The sequence below is a fragment of the Suillus discolor genome (assembly GCF_016758755.1).
Source record: "Suillus discolor strain FC423 chromosome Unknown F5147scaffold_3, whole genome shotgun sequence".
NCBI lineage: Eukaryota > Fungi > Basidiomycota > Agaricomycetes > Boletales > Suillaceae > Suillus > Suillus discolor.
The window spans coordinates 519,920-541,028 of NW_024541250.1; the positions used below are offsets into that span (position 1 = coordinate 519,920).

Consider the following 21,109-nt stretch of genomic DNA (forward strand, 5'->3'; position numbering starts at 1 on the left):
GTACCCCAAGTAGCTCTAGAGACATTCCAAATCAAAGAACATGATCATTTGACTTGTAGCTTCTCAAGTTTGTCCGAAAGCTCGACAGTGCTCTGATCTGTTGATGATGGATTTGAATTTGAATTTGGTGCGGAGGCTCGGTTTGGCTTGTCTTCAGCGTGCGATCCCGTTGTTGCCACATCGTTCGTGCTGGTCTTCGAGCTTCCCTCCTTCAACTTCTCGGTAGTTGCTTTGACGTCAGCTGACGCTTCATCTTCATCTTCCCCCTCCTCATCATCCCAATTATCTTTAATAATAGCCTCCTTCTCCATGCTTTTCTTAGCTCGAGCATTGGCGCGCTTTTTCGCGTTCTTATTTGGAGGTGGCGTAGCGGTCTTGCCTTTCGGTGATGTAGCAGAAGAGGGCGCAACCCAGCCTAGTATGTGGCCCTTTGGAAGGGCCGTGGAATCCATCGCCTGCTGGCGTGATCCACGAAATCGAGAGACATCTTCCTGAGGTGTGAATCCAGGTCTAATCTTAAGCTGCTTGCGCACACTGGTGATGCAGTAGAGATCTAATCATAAATGATTTGAAGATGCTGGGCTCAAGCAGACGTACGTTCCATCTGATCTCTTTGATTCTGGTATAACACGTTCAAGGGTGCGTGGATCGACGGCTATGCCAGCTGCGGATTGTTCAGGGAATAATGGCGGGCGTGCCATGTTGTAGAATTAGTTGTATGTGTAGTACTCGAACTTGCAGTTACTTGGTTTCCGACAGAGGGGGAGAGTCTGAGTTTGAAATTGTTCCTTGTACCTCTTTTACTATGCGCTACGCTGTTCTAGTCACCGGTCCTGCTGGTGCAGGCAAGTCTACTTTTTCGACTGCTTTTGCTACCCATCTTCGTGTCTCAAAACGTACGGCCCATATCGTAAATCTTGATCCTGCTGCAACCGGCGATGCCTTCGAGTATCAACCTGCCATTGACATCCGAGAGCTTGTGACGCTGGACGACGTCATGGGCGAGATGAATATGGGTCCTAATGGCGGTCTTGTGTTTTGCTTTGAGTGAGTGAGTGATCACGCGTGATGGTTCCTTAAAGAAATCAAGCTCAGTCTCATTCCGTATTTAAAGGTACTTGTTAGAAAATATGGATTGGCTTGAGGAAGAACTCGGAGGGTTTGACGACGACTACTTAATAATTGATTGTCCAGGTATGATTCTACTCATATGACCGCGCATATTTTCATTGCCTACAGGTCAAATTGAGCTGTACACACATCATCCATTCCTCCCGCAACTTGTGCGGAACTTGCAGCGAATGAGCATACGGACTTGTGCTGTGTATCTCTTGGAATCTCAGTTCATGGAAGACCGATATAAATTCTTCAGGTCTGTCTCAGTTCATGGTTTCTTTTATCCAATCATTGAAATTAGTCCAGCGGTGTATTGTCCGCGATGTCCGCGATGGTCAATCTTGAAGTACCCTGGATAAACATCATGTCTAAAATGGATCTTGTCTCCGGATCATCATCAGACACGTTTGAGCCAAGAAATGGGAAACGTGGAAAGCGCGATATCGCTCGGTATCTTGATCCAGATCCGATGTTGCTTGTTGCCGCGAGGGACGGGAGAGATCAGCAACGCGGCAACAGCAGATTTCACGACCTAAACCGGGCCATCGTACAGCTAGTATGTTGCAGCTTGGGGCTTTGTTCCAGACTGACTGCCGCGTAGATCGAGGACCATCCTTTAGTGTCGTTCTTGCCGCTGGATCTAACGTCGACGGACTCACTTGAGACAGTTGTCAGTCATATTGATTTTACTATGCAATATGGTGAAGACGAAGAGCCGAAAGAGGTAGATCACGTCCTTTGTCTAGCGTACTCCAAACTAACGGCAGTTTATCAGCCACATGATCTAGACGAAGGGGACTTTGCTGATATGGAATAGGAGTGTACAGTGTTATTCAAATATCGCATCCTGTGTTTATACACGACATTTTGAGACAACTGCGCTCCGAATTTTTGGGGAGCGATCTCACATGGGGATCAAACCTGACGTATCGACACGCTAGGAGTTTGACTGGGTAAGTTGAACAAATCTAATTTCTATAGTGCCAGAGCTTACAATGGTATCACTTCTATCATTTCGATGAGAAGAATTTACTTCGGCATTGACCGACAACGGCACGGCCGTATTGATTGGACTATCATAAGCACCAGCCCAAGGAAACTTTGTTGATGACTTACCTTTTTTTGACAGCGTCCATCATTACTATTCTTCATCTCCGGTGGGATTTTAGCACGCGCCAGACTGTCACTGAAAAAAATCTTTCCCATTGATCGACTATTCATCTTTGGTACACGTCACCACAAGGTCTTGTGTGCTTAGGGAGGCGTGGAATTTCGATGACATCATGAAGCTAGCCGCACGTGGTCTTATCAGCCCAAACCCAAGAAATACTAGGCGTCACTGTACGCCACTTCTTCAACAGAAATTCTTGCACAGGACATAGTGAATGGCGTCGGTCGGTGCGTCGCCGTGCGATTGGAACGGGCGACGGAATCACAAGTTAGGGCTACGGTGATGTGATAACACTGACGTGTCTCTACATTTTGCTATGCGACTAACTTTTAAGTTCGACAGCTTCCTGTATATCTAGGCGGTCCTTGACATAGTACTACGGAAATATCATGAGGCTGCGCATTTGCCTTTCCTGTGTGGACTAAGGAGTGAGTACTGATGCGCTTAACAAGGTTTGCTGATTTATAAACAGAAACGTCAACACAGTATTGCTTGTTTTAGGTGACAAATCCCTTGTGATGGTAATCTTGCAATGATGTTTGATGTTGTACAAGGCCAGGGACCATCGTATTACTATATTGTCGTGCTATCATAATACAAATCTGACTCAGTATATTCTTGGGGCCTGACTCCAACGGGCAGTGCATTCCCGCAGCCACCCGTGACGCAACTGTTTGACAGTCCGGGTCATAACCACTCCCACTCCCATATAAGATCACAACGTGTTCTATCTCCACATTGCACCACAGTCAAGCACCTCTCCTTATCTACTGTCACACCGCGCCCACTTTTTATCTTCCCTACCACACCATCGCACCTCGCAAATAATAACCACTACCCCTCATACTCACAAATAGCCAGCAAATCATCACCGGACGATGAATCAATACACCTTTCCGTCCTCCCATTCACCCTACAGTACCCATCAGTCTGTTGCCTACCCCACTTCTTCACACTCGCAACACGGTCATGGGAGTTACAACTACGGTACTCCCCTGAGGCGGGCATCTACCGGGCATACCTACGCATCTAGCCCACAATACGGGTACCCCCCTGTAGTCCAGGCCCCGCAGACTACTCAATACTTGTCTGTGCCTAACTCTCACCACCGCAGCAGGAGTCAGAGCAGGCACAGTCATAGCAGACCCAGAGCCAACAGCCACAGTCATCACGGGCATGGGCACGGGCATGGATACAGTACAACTGCTACCTACCCAGTCACATACGCAACATCTGCTCCCGTATACATCGTAAGTCTAAATCGTGCTTTGTTTCAGTCTAACAGCTAATGACCTATATGTTGCTATTTTTAGCAACCTAACTCGGGACATCATCGCTCTCATTCTCATTCCACGTCACACAGACACCGTTCGCACTCGCGCCCTGCTCATTCTTACGCAGGTGGTGGCGATTATCACAGAGGTCGATCAGTCTCAATCGGTGACCGCTTTCGCAATTTCCTTGGAATGGAGCCCTCATCGAACTCTTACTACAATTCCTACGGAAATCAAGGGCACGGGCACCACAACTCTTACGGTGGTATGAGAGATGAAAGAAGACCGAGGAAACACAGTGGCTATGTGGACGAACATGGAAGAGAAGTGGATAGTCGTGGACGGATGATCCATCGCTATTAATTCAGGCAGCTGTTTTTACTAAATGTAGTTTAGGTACCCGAAGGGCAGGACCCAGTGTCATCTGACTTTATCTTGTTTGAACTATGATTTATATATTACTAGCTCTTGTGTACAATCAAGTCTAATTCGCGAATTCATGAATGCTAATTGCCCATATACATGCACTATAGTAACAATAAAAGCAACAATCATAAGGTAGCTAGTAGAATGTACAGCAGAAATGTCAAAACAACGATAGACATGACAAGCACAAAGATTACAGAACAGCTGATAATGTACCGTTAACGAAAGCACTAAAATTCCTTGTATGAGAAGCTGACGACATGCCCTGAAAATGAAACAATAATCCCGGATTAGGATGCAGCAGACGCCTTCTCCGCTGCCTTTGACCACATGTCCAACTGATCGAGCAGCTTGGATACAGACTGCATAATTTGCAATCGAGCGCGAATTTGATTAGGGACGTCTTGTGTGCCCTCCCAGAGGACGGCAAGCGACACTTCAATCTACATAGAGTATAAACGATGCCCACGCTGAGATGAAACCGAAGAGCCTGACCTTTTCCGCAAGTTCTCGAAGGGACTCCGTGAGAACCTTCCCGATAGTCTCAGCCGCAGTTGACAGCCGACCCATCAGGACCTCAGCTCCGCCATCGAATGCATCGTGCTTATGCCCATCAACGTAGTTATGGAATATAGCCTGCATTCAATCAGAAGAGGTTTTGAAGTGATGCCTTGTGACAAACCTTTTGTCGCGCGACGCTTCCACTGCCTCGCTCTTGCAACGCGAGATTGTAGCCATCCGTCAGTTCATTTTGAACATGAGGGGCGAGACAACGCGATATCTCCTTCTGCTCCTTTCCTAGCGCTTCCTTCACAACCTCCATGGTTTGTACTAATGCATGACGCGCCTCCTCTTGCGAAACAGAGCTTTGTGCATGTACGTGGTCTTTTAGTCCTGCCGCTGCGCTGGCCTCTACATCGGTGATTAGCTTATTGATGCATGTCGTGATGGCATTCGATAGTGAGGCGAATAGATCAGACTCGAAGAGTGTCGACCAAGAAGAAGCAATGTTTCGAGTGAATGGCGTGACAAGTTCGACATTCAGATCTCGACGCCAGGACCCGTGACGACGAAGGGCTAATATTGAGTATAGTCAGCGAGAACTCGCATGTGAACTAGGACACCCACTGGCTCGATAAGTCGCCCAGTGCATGGACGCGGCAAACTCGTCAACGTGTTGAACCGCACCCTCAGCAGCCTATCGACGCAACATCAGATGGGGTAGTTACCATAATGTAGTACTTACATTGGCTGCTCCCACTCGACATTTATCTTCAAGACCATCACGGAACAAGTCTTGCAAATCCGAGACGCTTTTTTCAACATGTGTACCGAATTCCTGCGAGGAATAAGAAATATGAGCTGTATAGAAATCACATGTCAACGCACTTTGACAAGCCGAGGAGTCACTCCTATGGGTTCGCCGCGAGCATCCACCTTCAGGGATGACTGATTGTTCATCGAGAAGAGTCTAGCATCCATGAGTGCCCTGGGCATTGTACCTCGATATGGTTGGAAGGGATGGACGCTCATAGGATCAGGCGAACTATGCCAATGAGGCATGTCTTCATCTTCATCTTCATCGCCATACATCCCCTCCCCACCCTGTGGTGTCGACTCCCATTTTTCACGAAGAGATTCACGGTCTGCAATAGTCACATCACCAATGCCATCGACATAAACCCGCACTGAGTTCGCAAATGTCTTCAAGTGAGTGTGAAACTGCTTTGCAGCGCGTGAGCGGCTACTGATGGTCAATTTGTGGCACCATTGCCGTAGGGAAGGAATTCCAGTATCTTCGAGGTTGGAGAAACATGACGGGTCCCCGTCACCCTTGACTTGTCCCGTGATGCGGACGTAGTCACGAGATGAGCAGGTGAACACAGGAAGATCGATGTCATCATAATCTGAGTAAAACATATTTTTAGCGAGTATTTTCAGGACAAGATGGGAGCTCACTGCGTAGATTATGAGTCGGATCAAAAGAATCTGGGTTTCGCTCCTCGGCAGCGGCGTCTGTGTTTTGTGAATTAGCCCATTCTTTAAAGATGAGAACTCAACCAACCGTCAAGATCTTTCAAGCCAATGCGAAAATCTTCTTTTAAAACATCGCGGGAGAACTGGTTGACGCCGGGTGAGAAATGTGGTGGGGAACTTAACAGTGAGACAAACCTCCGAACGCTTTAGAGAACAGAATGCGTTCTTGTCACGCTGCGCTTTTGTCATCTTCTTTTTAAGGTTGCCGAGGGCATCTACGGCATCCTTGCGTGCCTTGCGTGCATTGTTGAGTTGTTCGCGTTCAACTTTAATAGCTTCTTTGGCGTCGTTAATCTTCTCCTGGAGAACCTCAACTGTGACATCCTCTTCTGACTCGTCCGGTGTATCCTCCTCCCCATCCGAGTCGCCCTCTTCCTCTTCATCGTCATCTTCATCATCGTCATCGTCCACATGAATGTCGTCATTGAGATAATCATCAATATCATCCATCTCAAAATCGTCGTCGTCGTCGTCCCCAAAATGCTTGTGGCGCTTAGGTGACCCAGATTTCCCCCTGCAAGTATTCTTTCGCTTCTTGCCCGCGCTCTGGGCCTTCTTGTGTGCCGTTGTAGTCAACTGTGGTGTAAATGTCTCGCCGTTCTCCAGTGCCGTTTTGTGTTGCTCATACTCTGCTAGAAAAGCTCGAACGTCCTTGAGCTGCTTGTCGATAGCTGTGAAATTTAGCTGAGTACATTGTCGCATGGACGAAATTCGCATGCCTACCTTTCATCGAAGACTCCGCGGTAGTCTTCTTCTTTTTGAAATCAGCAGTCTCCTCTTTATATTGCTCAATGCGGCCCTCGATCTCCTCTAGCTCGGGGTCGTCCTCAATACCCAAGGCAGGGATAACCTCAGAACAAGATATATCATCACACTTGCTAGCTGTGCCACACAGTTTAAGTGAGAATCAGTCCAAACAAAAGAGCTGCAACAAACCAATGAACGTGATCGTGTGGGCATCATAGCTGACCAAATCAATAAGACACTCGCGACCGAAGTCAAGGACAGATCACTCACTTGCCGTCTGATGAACGAAAAGGAACCGTCGTAGACCGTAAGCTACCTGAGAGTGCTGGATGGGAAGAACTTACCCACTGAAAATAATTGTTAGTCTATCACCAAGGCTTGAAGATAAATAACGTACTCATCAGTTGCAGTTTGAAAGCTTCACCAAGAAGATCTAATTCAAAAGCATTAAAATCACGACAAAGGTGCTGAGTCGATACTAATACCTCTGGCGGTCTTGTCATCCACTGCACGGGTGATAGGTGCCAGAATCCAGATGCAGTTGCACTTCTTCATGTAGTCCTTTGCGATACTATTCCTTGCTGCGTTAGCGTCGGCAACACCAGGCAAATCAACTAGAATGGCGCCCGTGGAAAGAGCCTGGGCGTTACACCGCACACTGACTTGACGAATGAGGGGCCATAGAGCTGGGCCGTGGTCTTTCTTCTTAGTCTCTTTGTTCTTATCCTTCTTGCCACCTCGTTTCTGGTCCTTGGAATCGATATATTTTGCAATCTCCTGGGCGAATATCGTCGAATTCTTCGCCAATATTTTCTTCGTAGTGCCCAAGACGTTAGCAATATCTATGCGAAGCATCAGCATCATCTGGCATCTGCGTTGAGAACATTTACTTTTATCGCGAGCCAAAATTTGGTCAACCGTCAGGTGGATGAGTTGCTCTTGGGCAATGGATGGATAGACAGCGTGAACCTGACAATGAATCAGACCCCGACATACCAAAGAGCTCTGATTGTCCGTACCTTGTGCCAAGCAACACCCGAATCACTCCGTAGGTCAGTAACACGTTTCAAATTACCATCCTCGTCCACAAGATCATCGAGTAGAACAGCGAGTTCTGCTCTCCACTCAGCTTCGGAAAGGAATGAGACGTCCGCATTGATAGTAGGTGCGGCATGATATGCGATTTCCGTGACCACAGCTGTGCATGCTACAAGTGAGTTGAGCAACCACGATTCCCAACAGCGAAGGGTCTCGCTTCACCTCTCATACCACTTGTTGGGACAATATTATCTAAACCGAATTTAGTATAAAGAGAGACACAAACACTAATTTAGCTTACCGTCCAAGATCGCATTTAGTATCGAAGACTTTCCGGCCCCAGTCGCTAAAGAAGACTTCGGTGGACATGCATATTGGGACTCATAATTACGCACCTCCACAAACGGCTATCATTGTTGTAGGAGCACCTTGACTAAGGAGACTGTGACAGAGTTGTCATCGCTGTCTTCAGGCAAGGCTAATTACGTACTTATCAATTTCACGCAGCCAGACATCCTTTCGAAGCTTGCTGCCAAGTTCAAGTTTGTTGATTCCGGCCTTTAGAGTCTTTACCATGCCGAGACCTGCTTGAAGAGCAGCTTCAGGGGTGTATGGAATATTGTCGGCAGAGTCGTAGAGCTCATATAGCATTGACTCGTGCACAATTTGTCCGTGTGGCAGCTCTGGTTCCCGTTTGAATTTCTTGACATCAGGAGCTGAAGAAAGGTTATGTTGACTGTCGAGAGCAATGTTGTTTGAGGCTGTAGTGCCCCTATCTGACAGCTGGAAATTTTCGACGTCGTCAATTCTTCGCATTCGTGGGTATTCTAATGCCTCTCACAACAGGTTTTGACTCAATTGGTTCGGCCTTGACAGTTGGGGTGGGGGTCAATTTGTTCGAATTGTGACGCGTAGACCCAGAAGACGGAACTGCATGCAGTTCTTCTGGTTCTGGTTTGATGAAAATTCCACGTGCAGACTGGAATCGCGACGAAGAGGGGCTAAATGGCAAAACCAAAGGATAGAATAATCCTGGACTCACCGACGCGCTTCCTATCATTCTATTTTCTTTCGAGCCCATCTTTTGATCAGCTACGTGATAACGAAGACCACGCTCTCTTTTGGGTGAGAAGAAAAGTGACAGTATTTCACAGCACTAATCGTCTGTACGTGAGGGGCGGAGTTTTATTTTATGCGGTCACGCGTGACACTTCGCGTTCGTGACAGGTTATATAAGGAGTATGTGAAAAACTATCTGCCAAATCATAATCTATGCGGCCGCCAATGGTCTTTCAAGCGTTTTGCAACATCCACCTCAGCTGATAACAAACCACTCCCAAATTTCGTGTGTTCATGGTCATGCGGATCGTGCCAAGACGGAACGTACGGGGGGATGCCAAGTAGCATCGCACGACCTTGCAAGAACGGGCGCAGTGAGCAGGAATCATCGTCGTATGCCTCGGCTGTCGCGTGAGAGCGGGTGGGTGACGAGAAAGAATCATGATGCAATGAAGATAGTTCCAGCACGAGGTCTGAGTGTTCGTAGTCATCCACTTCTTGTGTATACTCGATGAGTTTCCTAGGACCTTGACATGGCTCGTCGAGTACGACCATTTCATCCGCGATATCGTGCAGTCCGTCGCTCGAGTAGGCCTGCACCAGAGAGTAGAAGCTGGGTTCATCGACAAGATGCGGAGGTTCCAGATATACCAGGTCTTGGTCTCGAATATCATCATCATCATGGCCAGAGTCCCCTTCAAAGAAGTTGATGGTACATGCGTCTGGAGCATACCATGCCGAAATGACATCCTCGTTTGAGCGACTATACTGTGTGATAGAGTGACCTCGATAAGTTGGCATGAGGTCGTCAGCTAAGGGAAGAAAATGCTCCTCGGGGATACCATGGATACGTAAAGGACTGCTGTCGACCATAGCATTCAAAGGAGCGGCGCGACGCGTTGTGCTCGTGTCATGCGGGTTGGAAACAGAGAGGGGGTGTGCGTCACGCGGATTGCAGCCCGATATCACACCACCAGAGTTAGTTATAGGGTGTCGTTGATCAAATGTTGGTGACACATGCTCCGTGTCATGCACGGCAAAATACTTTGATGTCAGAAGCTCGACAGAAGGGTTTAGATGGTCAAGTCGTTTGAGTCCAACCTGAGATGCGGAATGAGAGGGATGAATAGACGATCCACCGTCGAGATCATAGATGGTCGCGATGACAGACGCTGAAACCGATGACAAGATTTCGTCGGGTTTACAGTCATGAGACGTTTCCTTCACGGGTGTTATTATGAGGGAAGAGTGTATCACCTGGCCCTCAGATGGCAGCTCTTGATCGTGCCAATTGGCCATACGGGGATCAAGTACTAGCGTTCCGGCTATGGGTTTGCCTGGCTGAGGACAAAAACCATCTGAAGAAGGGCATTTGTTTTGAAGCTCGATATCCCATGGCTCTGATATAGCTGTACTTCCCCTAGGAAGGTCCGGACTCGCAGAATGGTTGCTTGTGGATTGAGTCGATTTCCTGTCTTTGCGATGATTCGTGATCTTGATCTTCTTCACAGCAGATGGTGGCCGAGAGGAAGAGTCAGATACAACCGACTCATCCACCGGAGACTCGTATTGCTTGTTTGTCACAGTTTTGTTGAGAAACGCTATTTCTGAAAATAATTTATGGGCTGAACTATGATCAGTGATTGAGGAGCAGGAAACATAGGTTTTAATGTTACCTGGCTCCTTCGTTTTGTATATCTTCGTCTTGGCGGATGATTGCCCCTTGTTGAACACTCCGAGAGAAGCCAATGGTTTTAACTAAGGTCGTGTTGAAAGCTAGGGATTAGATAGACCAGACCGGCAGTACTCACCGTGAGGCGGTTTTTACCGACATTAGTCGCTGAGAATCCGTGCAAGAGTGCAAGACCTGCAGTACCCGAATGTTTCTTTCCCTTTTTACGAGCAACCTTCTTATATTCCCTTTCACTTGCTGATGGGCTAACATGCACTGCAATATTGGTATTTGGTTTCACAATATCGCGCTTTACGCGTTTCCGTTCTCGACGCTCGCTCAGTCCTTTGCAAAATTGTTCAGAGAAGACATATTCATGATATTAGCGAGAACTCACTAGCCTCCCGTTCTTCGTCGGAACCAAATGGGACTTCCGCCTTCTTACGCTTCCGCTTGGATGAATCACGTCGAGCGGTGATGAGCGGTGCACGCACTGAGTCTTTGTTTTCCTTTATAGAAGTTTCAACATTAAGTGCCTTTTGTGTCTTTCGGGTCTTTTGCGTTGCCTTGGTGGGAAGCCCTACGACCGAGCGCTTGTCCGTACTAACGACATTGGGCCCAGCCACACGGGGAACGAGTATAGGCGTGTCGAACCCAAATTTCAGCTTTTTCGTTTCTTCATCACGCGCCCTTGTCGGTGTCCCGTTCCCGTTGGATATTTTTGAGGGGGGGTCGATTGCCTCAGAAGAATATGAATGTACATAGACTTTCTGACGGTCGAGGTATGCTTGGATAAAATCATTTTTTGATGACTTATCCATGGTGTCGCGAGCCTTCGGAACGAAGATCTGATGCCAGTAACTAGTATAACTTTGATAGAAGTGCTTACGTACAAAGAGTCAGGGTAGCGAAATGGGCGTTGTCATTTAACGTTTAAGCGGGAGCCTCGCTGAGCCTCGGAGTCCAACGAAAATGAAACGCATGATCCCAGGCGCGATGAGGACGCGGGGATCTAGCATTTATTATGTACAGAACTATTCAACGCCGCTTAGTTCTATTCAAGCCGTCAAACAGCCAGCCATCATCGCTGTTTGGAGAGGTATGTCTTTTTATTTTATTTTATTCTCAAGTTGGCGAGCCGGATCATGAACACCAACCTATAGTTCACTCGTTCCTCGTTTGAAGATGGGTTCCAGCCGGAAACGAATAGCTGAAACGAATGTCACGGACAAATGTCCCAAACGTTCAAAACTTTATCAGTCAGATGCGATATTGTCACCACCTTTGACTGTCACTGTACGAGGCCGGACTTTCGAGCCGACACCTGTGTTCGATACGTTTTGGCGTTTCGCTGCAGAAAGACACGCTATCACTGAGAAGCGTCTCAAAGGCCTCCCCGCCCCGTATGTATCCACTCATTCCTCTTTGGTACGCCCGACTCAATGTATTTGGCAGGTGGACGGACGACCCCATTTTACAAACTTATCCGTTCTGCAATACGTATCGGGTTCTAGACCGAGTGAGCCAATACTTGGTCGCAGAAGTCATCGAAAAAGGTTCTCAAGATCCCACCGAACTTGTGTTTCGAATTCTGCTTTTCAATACTTTCACGAGCATCAAAACGTATGAAACCCTGCGAGGTGCGATCACACCTTTCACTTGGTCCACCTACGAGCGAGCCGAATACGAAGGCGTCCTGCGTCGTTTGTACGATGACAAGGTCCCGTTATACACTGGGGCTTTTCAAAAGCCTGCACCTAGTCTAGGCTTTGTGGAAAACTTCATGAACCATCTCGTTCTCATGGAGGTCTTGATGAAAAAATTACCCATGCGGTGCACAGAGGCCGAGTACGTCGCAGACATCTTTGAATGGCTGTGCACCTTTAAGAGCATGGGAGATTTCACTGCGTACCAGCTAGTGCTGAACCTCTCCTATTCGAGTGTTTTGAACTTCTCAGACTACGATTTTGTGGTGGTCGGGCTGGGTTCACGTCGCGGCCTTCAACGCTGTTTCAAAGGTCAAATTCCTCACGCATGCGAGATTGACATAATCCGATGGATGCAACTCACGCAGAGCGATCATTTCTCGCGCCTCAAACTGGAGTTTAATGGCTTGGGGCCAAAGGCTCGTCCTATTATGCTGTGCGATATCGAGCACACCTTATGCGAGATCGATAAATACATGAGGAAGATCGGCACACCACCCCGCCGCCCCTTTCACTCATCTGGCGCACTTCCAAAGATGCGTCTTCCTAAGGCATGGACGCTTCCTGCGCGGCAATCGCTCCGTATCAAATGCCCGAAGGAAGCGAAAGTCGAGTTCATCGAGAAGTTTGTCGTGTCTTCGATTCAATCACACCGAGAAGTGGAAGGTGAAAGGGAATTTTTAGTTTACTGGGAGGGGTACAGCTCCGATGACGCTTCATGGGAACCTGAAGATATGCTCGCCGATGATGCACCCAATGCCATCAAGGAATATTGGAAGCGTGTACGAGGTACGTGCTATCTCATCTGCGACCATGTGCACATACTGACGTTTTTATAGCCTGTTGAAAGGCATGTATTCTTGAGCACTTTGTAAATGTTGTGTTGCCGTGTGCTTTACCATCACCACGACCGCTCGTACGACACCTTATTCGGCGGTGGCAGTTCAGCATCTGAATTTGTCCATATACTAAGAAACACATTGATACACATATATGCACTTCTTAACATGTGTATACGAAGAAAATGTTCTGTCTATCAGTAAGGTCAGCAAATGCGTGACGCTCTCTTTCCTTTTGCACATCGTCATCAGTCCAACCCCGTTGCGCCTTTAAGTCCGCCAGATGAGCTTTTCGCTTTCTGTTCAAGCGGATATTGATCCAGCGTAGTAAAAACGAGACGAACAGCTGCACGATCAACAAAACCATAATCGCGGTCTTTCCTGGAATATAAGCTGGCGCATCTTTAGGCTGGAATATCTCAGTCCCGATGATATTGCCAATGCTGAAAGTGGCCATCGTCATTGCGTTAATCGTCACCTAAGCACCGCACAAATAAACTGAGGAAATAAAGGAGGATGACTGACATCAAACATACCTTCTTGGTATGGCCACCGGTGTTGCTTGCGTTGTATGCGTAGATCGTGGAAAGAGCGCTGCCAAAGGTACCGATGATGTATGTCGCTGCCGCGAAAATCAGATTTCATGAAAACATCAAATAGTGACAACTGCACGAACCAAAGAGCAGAACACCCTTGTTAGAGGATCCGTTCATGCCAATAAGGATAGCTATTTCCCACTTTCAACCGACATTCCATCTAAAATTTACGAACAGCATACCTGCACCGACAATGGTAGGAATCAATGCAAACACGATGGGGACCATCCGCTCGTTCTAAAGTTGGGTGAGAAAATTAACTGTTGAGATAATTTTAGGCCCTCTACCTTCTTATCAGCATACCATCCACAGAAAATCACCATTGCGGAACCAATAATTCCCCCAGGGGTGGAAAGAATCAGGGTTTGCTTTGATCTAGGAGAAATGCTATTGGAGAGAAGCAAAGACAGCACGGTTTACGCACGTATATCCGAAGCTTTTGACGATGATGTTACTGACTGTAGTCAAGAACTTAACTACCACTGGGCTAATTTCTGTTGATGCGACTTACAGTTACTCAAGGCTCCGTTAGGGATACTCGCTACAAAATCTGCATCAGCCGCTTCTCGTGCAGATTCAAGTAAAAGGTTTTACTCAATATCGTTGATAAAACAACAAGCCATGTGCGAGGATCCGTGAGGGCTTCGATGACCTGGTCCTTCTTGAATTTCTTGTTTTCCGTACCTCCTTGATCGTTCCGGACACGTTCAAGAGCAGCAATCCGCTCCTCCTTCGTCAGCATGGAAGCATTGACTGGGGAATCTGGTAGCCAGATCAAGACGATTATGCCAATAACGACCGCAAGACCACCAAGTAGTATATAGATGATTTTGTAGGGCGGTAAAGCATTGCCGGCATAGAACGAGATACCCTGGAAGAGTGTAAATCATTCATGTTGCATCCCTTGGTGCATTGAATACTACTCACGTATGCCACGAAACCACCAAACACTTGGGTTAGCCCATTCTAAACAAAGTTAGGGGCAATGCTACTTTTGAATGCAATACAGTCGCACCATGATGTAGAACCATGCAATACGTTGAGCCTTAGGACCGTCAGTCAAAAGGTACTATACTCTATACGAAGTTTTTCACGTGCCTGTTCATCCTTCTTGTAAAACATTGAGATAATGAGAATGAGACACGGCGCGACACAAGACTCGCACATTCCTGGCCATCTCAGGTTTGTGTCTTGTTTCTATAAAATATGAAGAGGCGTACCCAGAAGGAATCTGAGAGCAAAGAAGGCTCCGAAATTGTCTGTTGAGGCATGCAGCATGAGCAATATCCCCCATACAACAATGTTGCCGCCTTCAAAGGGTTAGCTGATTTGCAGTTGATGCCATGACTACTTGATTTCGCTCTCACCGAGATACTTGGCTAACCGAAGTTTCTGCGATATATAGACGGTCGGAAACTCCCAAAAGAGGTAACCTGTGTTGAACAGTTTGAACTTCGTAAGAGTTCACAGAATCAAACATCCTACCCAGGTAGAAGGCCATGGATACCAAGTTGTAGTTCTAAAGTCATATTAGCATGTACTGGATATTATAAATATTATAACTTGCCTGGTTCACGATCGGGAAGCCCATGATACTGCGACATTATCAATATTCATGTTACCCAACATCGCTGCGAAACAACACTCGCCTCGCATAGTTCAGTGAGGTCTTGTCCCTGTTCAAGGATAAGCACAAAAGATTATCGTGTGCATTAAATGACGAACAAATATTGACAGAAGTAGACAGCCGCTGAAATGGGGGGGATGACAAGGTCCTGTAGATCAATGTTCAGGTCAAAATCGCCAAAGTGCAGAAATAAATAGATACCAGCTTGCGCCTGAGCTTTCGGTTGTACTCCTCGCTGAAGTGCACCGTTGCCTGTGCACCGACGAGCTGAAGAGCCGCATCACCGTCAGAAGTATCGAGTGAACCTAGCCCGAGCTTGTCATCATAGTTCTCGAGCTGCGAGCTCTTCTCGACTTCGTCCAGATTCTTCACTGCACTAGTTTCGGAAGACATTGCACTGGCGCGTAATCAAGACGCTCGAACATCACACTAGCTTCTTATCCTCTCAAGCATCTCACAGAAAGAAATGCATCCGCGACGGATTGGTGTTATTGCTGTGCCCGCAAGATAAGTGACAAACCAATAGTTTCAATGAGCCGTGTTGCAATTGAGGTAACAGATAAGCAAGCCAACATGTTCCACGAGGAAAACGAGAGATAAGTCACCCGACAAGACAAAGACAGACTCACGGCAGCCGGCAAGACAAATTTATTCAAGGGCTTCTCACGAACGCCGTGTAGAGACTTTGACGGTTTCTAAAGATAAAATAGAGTAGAGATGAGTGTATGATACGAAAGTTCATAAAATAATACAGAAACAAGTAACGCAACACGACTATAGTTTCTGAATAACGATGGCTGAAGCTGCCCCACCCTAGAATACTACCGTGTGAGTGCCATAACACACGAAATTGCAAGTTACTTACCCCGTTGCAAATGCCTGCTGCACCATATTCCCCAGACTTCAGGGCGTGAACCAGGGACACCACAATGCGAGAACCCGAACTTCCGATCGCATGGCCAAGGGCAACAGCACCGCTATCAAGTGACATTAGCAGATGCAGCGTCTACGTGAAGTCGTAAGACCTGCCCATTAACATTAACTTTTGCAGGGTCAATTTGCAGGAGCTTTTCAGTGATACGGACAACAACCGAAAAGGCTTCATTAATCTCAAAACGTGCAATGTCATCGACAGTCAAGTTTGCTCTCTTTAGTGCTTCCGGGAGAGCAACAGTAGGAGCCATGGGGAAGTCGATGGGCTCAACACCCGCATCCGCATATGCTGCGGAAAATGCCACATGAGATAAGGAATAGCGGTGTGATAAGCCAAGGTGGACTTACAAATGACTTTGGCAAGTGGTTTCACGCCAAGCTCCTTTGCTTTCTCTGCAGACATTAATATCAAGGCAGAGGCCCCATCATTGAGATTTGAAGAGTTTGCAGCGGTGATCCGTCCGCCTGCTTTGAAGGCTGACTTTAGGGAGGGAACTTTCTCAAACATGACTTTCTTATACTCCTCATCTTCCTTAACAACGGTGTCGCCCTTCTTGCCCTTGATGGTGACAGGTGCTATCTCAGCATTGAAGACGCCCTCTTTCCACGCACGATCAGCACGTTTGTACGAGTCGATTGCGTGCTCGTCAAGTGAGACTCTGCTAATGTCGTACTTCTCTGCAGCAATTTCACCGCAATTACCCATGGCGAAGTTGCTGTAGACATCCCAGAGACCGTCATTCTCAAGAGAGTCCTTGGTCTCGAATTTGCCGAACAATGGGTTGGTCCGGGGAAGTAGGAAACTTCAAGCTACGTCAATTTCAAGAGCAAACAGGGAATCGAATGTTGAATCACTTACGGAGCATTGCTCATACTCTCCATGCCACCAGCGGCAACCGCGTTCTTGTAACCACACTCTATGCTTTGAGCAGCAATCATAATTGTCTTCATACCACTAGCACAAACTTTATTGATGGTTGTAGCGTCAGATGCAGTTTTCATGCCGGCAGCAAGTGCTACTTGACGTGCGGGTGATTGACCGACACCAGCTTGAACGACATTGCCGAAGTAAATCTCCTCGACCACTGCGGGATCGACTTTCGATTGCTCGAAAGCATGCTTGAGGGCAACAGCACCAAGTTGGGGTGCGGTCAAAGTCTTGAGTGATCCGTATAGGGATCCGACAGGCGTACGTGACGCAGCAACGATGACAGCTTCATGGGAGGACTGGGAAAATATGAGCTCTATGACTTGTTAATCATGAAAAAAAAGATAACATACCATTTTGCGGGTCAAAGATGGGATATTAGGGCGGGATGATTTAGATAGGAACGTAAGACGTGCTGCAAGCATCATGATGGACTGGTTTTATTTGAGAAGGGTATGTAGTATGATCGTACGACGGTAACTGAATAAGCGTGTGGTTTCCACTAGGTGGTACGATATATCTTGTGAAATGTCTGAGTCAAATGATCTGACCTTTGAGCTCGACGAGGTTGATAAACACAAGACAAGGCTGGCATCTCTCATATATAAGTATGTACGTCCTTTGCACGTAAGATCCGGGAATGATTTCGTCACATGTGAGCTTACTATGTATACTACTACAAAATCTTTCGTCACTGGGTCTTCCACCTTCCATACAAATCCAGGGCCTGGGAACACCATCCAAAGATATTATCGAAATCACTGCATGTCCACGGCTGTGCTCAACACTGTGAACCAAGCCTCCATCCAACTCAGCGGTCTCCTACTGTTCTCCTCTGATTCCTTGAGGATCTCCTCAACTGTACTGGCAGTTTCGCATGGGTGAAAGTACCAACAGGGTGTGCCTAGCGTCGGGTGTTCTCCTTGCGATAGGAGGGGGAAGTTCATTGCCGGATGCGATACAGCGAATGTTGTAGCGACTGTCCCTTCGCACACATCCTCACGAAGAAGAGAAGTTTGCATAATATCAGTCAACTGTAATGGAGAACCGCCTGCGCTACCAAGTTGAGTGTCACATTCATGTGGGGAATATCTTAGTCGGACGTACTCGAACCATGGATGGAAAAATAAAATGCTGGCACACGGAAAGTTGCCGATAACACCACATACTGATGACAAGTCAACGAATCAGGAGAGTCATGGGAAGCAGTTGTGCCATCATCAACGACGTCCAAACTATCGTCAATCTCAAGGAATGTATCAGCTGATGCTGGGTGACGCCAGTTCAAAGTGACAATCCGGTGCATGTAACCGAAGCCTGGTAGTGTCTGTATTTCGAGATCTATGAAAAGAAACAGGCTATATAATACCGGCGTACATGATGTTCTTTCCAAGACCATCCCGAAAGCCTAGCTTCATATGCAGAGGATATGGATTGATGAGCATGAATGAATTCCCGGCATGCCTCGTCAAACTGCTGTCGGGTGAACATTACGGTCATTAGCAATGTGGCGTGAGAATGTACTGCACAATTATCGAAATAAGGTTTAAGCCACCATCTCAGGGAGCACAACAAAGCCAAATTCTATAACCGACAACACCTAAACTCTGTAGCTCGTCCAAGTGCCGGCTCATAACGACTAGCGGTCTTCTCCCCACCGCCAGCGCACGAATTCAATATGGCTGTAGGAAAAGTATGTATCGATTTACTTGCATTAGGGAGGGTATATGTAACTCTTCAACTGTGTAGAACAAACGTCTGTCTAAGGGTAAGAAGGGTATCAAGAAGAAGGTCGTTGACCCCTTCTCGCGCAAGGGTGAGTCGTATTCTACATTGCCTGTATCCTGTCGGACTAACTTCATGATTATCAAGAGTGGTATGATATCAAAGCACCCTCCACATTTGAAGTCCGAAATGTTGGCAAGACCCTTGTCAACCGATCACAGGGTTTGAGTGCGTACAAGATCCTGTCTGTCAAACGCACCACCTAATTTTTCACTAGAAAACGCAAGCGACTCTCTCAAGGGCCGCATTATCGAAGTATCCCTCGCCGACCTTAACAAGGACGAGGAACAATCGTTCCGTAAGATCAAACTACGGATCGATGAGGTGCAGGGAAAGAACTGTCTGACAAATTTCCACGGCATGGACTTCACTTCGGACAAGCTACGTTCCCTTGTCCGCAAGTGGCAAACCCTCATCGAGGCACACGTCGACGTGAAGACGACTGACGGCTACCTCATCCGCCTCTTTGCTATCGGTTTCACCAAGCGTCGCCCAAACCAGGTCCGCAAGACCACCTACGCTCAGACGAGCCAAATTCGTGAAATTCGGAAGAAGATGTTCGAGATCATGACCCGGGAAGCGTCGAGTTGTGACTTGAAGGAGTTGGTGCAGAAATTTGTGCCAGAGGCTATTGGACGAGAGATAGAGAAGCACACCCGCAACATTTACCCTCTACAAAATGTCTACGTTCGCAAGGCAAAAATTCTCAAGGCACCGAAGTTCGATGTCTCGAAACTGCTTGAGCTTCACGGCGAGTCAACAGACGTAAGTAACTACCATACTTGTATTAGCTGACTGGAACTGACGCCCACGTTGCAGGAGACAGGCACCCGCGTAGCGAAGGACTTCAAGGAGCCTGAGATTCTTCAATCTGTTTAAAACTCTTTTGTTACTCGTCGTCTACCTTTGTATCTCTTCATATGACCATGACCACTCGCAAAGTACTTATGCTAAAAGGGTATTGATCAATCTATGAACATCATGACAACATGCATCAATCTGTTGCGAAACGGGTTTTAAATGGAGTTTCAGTCCTATCATGAACGCCTACTCACGGTGCCATTCTACATGTCAAGACGGTCACCAATTTCACTCGGAGTTCACGCGGAACCAACTCGAAACGGTTTGCTTCTGATATCCGCCAAGGTCGCATATAAAACGTCACCATATTTGAGTCATTCTTGTTTCCCTGGTTAGCAACTACCTTTTTGTAACCTTAAACTACACCATGGGCGACGTCGAATACCTGCAAAGTATTATTCAACTCCATCCCGATTTTCCAAAGAAGGTTCGTCAAAGCTCTGCTCCAGCCGCGGAGAAAAGCTCAACATGGTTCCATTCCAGGGAATCAGCTTCCTCGACATATTCCCCATACTCCGTGACCCGATCGCATTCGAGACGCTCATCACCCACCTTGTTCATCACATCACGTCGCAAACTGTACCAAAATCATTGCGCAAAAAGGTTGATGTCGTAGTCGGCCTAGATGCCCGAGGATTTCTCATTGGGCCTATCATCGCGCTGCGACTGGGAGCTTCTTTCGTACCTGTTCGCAAACGTGGTAAGCTCCCCGGCGACTGTGTCTCAGCAACCTACGAGAAGGAGTATGGTGCCGTGAGTTATATATATATATATTCGGAAGTCAAATACGTTCTAACTGGCGCCGTACAGGACTCTTTCGAAATGCAATCAGATGCGATCCTACCTGGGCAGTCCGTGGTTATTGTTGATGATCTCATTGCCACCGGTGAGTCCAGGCTCTCATTATCTGGTGCCGTATCTCATACCTTGTTCAGGAGGCTCTGCTAAGGCAGCTGGCGAGCTTGTCAAGAAGCTAGGCGGGGTGACAATCGAGTATCTCTTCATCATCGAGATAATGTTCCTTAAGGGATACCAATGTTTGGATGCTCCTGCCTACTCCGTCATTCAACACTTGGATTGAGTTACCAGGCACATTCTCTTTATTAGTATTTTATGTCGATACCCGTTTCTATGATTAGTGCTGTGGATTTCACTATAGATAAGTTCATATACTGAGAGCTTGTCATTGTATACGTGCATTTCTGTCACAAGCATGTAACAATGTTGCCCACCAAATTGACGCTTTGAAAGCCAACAACACATCCAATACTGGTAGCGTTGTGCTGCACTCATG

At 47.2% G+C, this 21,109-nt stretch overlaps 10 protein-coding genes across 10 annotated transcripts; 5 read left to right on the forward strand and 5 right to left on the reverse strand.

The window, feature by feature from the left end:
* Positions 1-44: 44 nt before the first annotated feature.
* Positions 45-701, reverse strand: F5147DRAFT_565309 (uncharacterized protein; the record flags this gene model as incomplete). Its single annotated transcript, XM_041430751.1, has 2 exons — positions 45-534; positions 598-701. 2 exons carry the CDS (start codon positions 699-701, stop codon positions 45-47), a joined length of 594 nt encoding a protein of 197 aa, XP_041298930.1.
* Positions 702-805: 104 nt separating this feature from the next.
* Positions 806-1,933, forward strand: F5147DRAFT_564667 (GPN-loop GTPase; the record flags this gene model as incomplete). The annotated part of the gene is made up of 6 exons (XM_041430729.1): positions 806-1,047; positions 1,115-1,194; positions 1,240-1,372; positions 1,423-1,672; positions 1,718-1,840; positions 1,892-1,933. The coding sequence occupies 6 exons, from the start codon at positions 806-808 to the stop codon at positions 1,931-1,933; spliced, it is 870 nt and encodes a 289-aa protein (XP_041298931.1).
* Positions 1,934-2,915: 982 nt separating this feature from the next.
* On the forward strand, positions 2,916-4,082 carry F5147DRAFT_666967 (uncharacterized protein). Its single transcript, XM_041435201.1, has 2 exons — positions 2,916-3,537; positions 3,601-4,082. The coding sequence occupies exons 1-2, from the start codon at positions 3,166-3,168 to the stop codon at positions 3,922-3,924; spliced, it is 696 nt and encodes a 231-aa protein (XP_041298932.1). The 5' UTR covers positions 2,916-3,165; the 3' UTR covers positions 3,925-4,082.
* Positions 4,083-8,931, reverse strand: F5147DRAFT_666968 (uncharacterized protein). The gene is made up of 23 exons (XM_041435202.1): positions 8,852-8,931; positions 8,651-8,788; positions 8,300-8,592; positions 8,205-8,251; positions 8,111-8,155; positions 8,032-8,061; positions 7,791-7,978; positions 7,662-7,740; positions 7,257-7,613; positions 7,169-7,204; positions 7,144-7,145; positions 7,067-7,071; positions 6,961-6,992; positions 6,748-6,906; positions 6,160-6,695; positions 6,053-6,107; positions 5,947-6,003; positions 5,377-5,894; positions 5,234-5,326; positions 5,116-5,185; positions 4,670-5,064; positions 4,483-4,623; positions 4,083-4,430 (listed from the first exon to the last, which is right to left on the reverse strand). The coding sequence occupies exons 1-23, from the start codon at positions 8,888-8,890 to the stop codon at positions 4,278-4,280; spliced, it is 3,468 nt and encodes a 1,155-aa protein (XP_041298933.1). The 5' UTR covers positions 8,891-8,931; the 3' UTR covers positions 4,083-4,277.
* Positions 8,932-11,487: 2,556 nt separating this feature from the next.
* Positions 11,488-13,279, forward strand: F5147DRAFT_626011 (uncharacterized protein). Its single transcript, XM_041432689.1, has 4 exons — positions 11,488-11,639; positions 11,704-11,943; positions 11,996-13,035; positions 13,086-13,279. The coding sequence occupies exons 2-4, from the start codon at positions 11,726-11,728 to the stop codon at positions 13,091-13,093; spliced, it is 1,266 nt and encodes a 421-aa protein (XP_041298934.1). The 5' UTR covers positions 11,488-11,639; positions 11,704-11,725; the 3' UTR covers positions 13,094-13,279.
* F5147DRAFT_801215 (MFS general substrate transporter) lies at positions 13,249-16,029 on the reverse strand (the record flags this gene model as incomplete). Its single annotated transcript, XM_041443280.1, has 16 exons — positions 15,510-16,029; positions 15,407-15,456; positions 15,331-15,357; positions 15,249-15,276; positions 15,167-15,200; positions 15,049-15,114; positions 14,902-14,991; positions 14,776-14,850; positions 14,609-14,631; positions 14,276-14,552; positions 14,189-14,222; positions 13,969-14,068; positions 13,864-13,918; positions 13,762-13,812; positions 13,622-13,707; positions 13,249-13,563 (listed from the first exon to the last, which is right to left on the reverse strand). Exons 1-16 carry the CDS (start codon positions 15,699-15,701, stop codon positions 13,249-13,251), a joined length of 1,503 nt encoding a protein of 500 aa, XP_041298935.1. The 5' UTR covers positions 15,702-16,029.
* Positions 15,688-17,746, reverse strand: F5147DRAFT_666976 (peroxisomal 3-ketoacyl-CoA-thiolase). Its single transcript, XM_041435203.1, has 6 exons — positions 17,523-17,746; positions 17,101-17,468; positions 16,590-17,044; positions 16,338-16,530; positions 16,174-16,285; positions 15,688-16,121 (listed from the first exon to the last, which is right to left on the reverse strand). The coding sequence occupies exons 1-6, from the start codon at positions 17,595-17,597 to the stop codon at positions 16,083-16,085; spliced, it is 1,242 nt and encodes a 413-aa protein (XP_041298936.1). The 5' UTR covers positions 17,598-17,746; the 3' UTR covers positions 15,688-16,082.
* F5147DRAFT_666977 (uncharacterized protein) lies at positions 17,747-18,747 on the reverse strand. Its single transcript, XM_041435204.1, has 3 exons — positions 18,547-18,747; positions 18,277-18,496; positions 17,747-18,220 (listed from the first exon to the last, which is right to left on the reverse strand). Exons 1-3 carry the CDS (start codon positions 18,667-18,669, stop codon positions 17,928-17,930), a joined length of 636 nt encoding a protein of 211 aa, XP_041298937.1. The 5' UTR covers positions 18,670-18,747; the 3' UTR covers positions 17,747-17,927.
* On the forward strand, positions 18,733-19,948 carry F5147DRAFT_626020 (ribosomal protein S3Ae). Its single transcript, XM_041432690.1, has 5 exons — positions 18,733-18,862; positions 18,919-18,985; positions 19,042-19,122; positions 19,172-19,719; positions 19,774-19,948. The coding sequence occupies exons 1-5, from the start codon at positions 18,848-18,850 to the stop codon at positions 19,831-19,833; spliced, it is 771 nt and encodes a 256-aa protein (XP_041298938.1). The 5' UTR covers positions 18,733-18,847; the 3' UTR covers positions 19,834-19,948.
* Positions 19,908-21,071, forward strand: F5147DRAFT_666998 (phosphoribosyltransferase-like protein). Its single transcript, XM_041435205.1, has 4 exons — positions 19,908-20,242; positions 20,299-20,568; positions 20,626-20,701; positions 20,751-21,071. The coding sequence occupies exons 1-4, from the start codon at positions 20,183-20,185 to the stop codon at positions 20,894-20,896; spliced, it is 552 nt and encodes a 183-aa protein (XP_041298939.1). The 5' UTR covers positions 19,908-20,182; the 3' UTR covers positions 20,897-21,071.
* Positions 21,072-21,109: the final 38 nt, after the last annotated feature.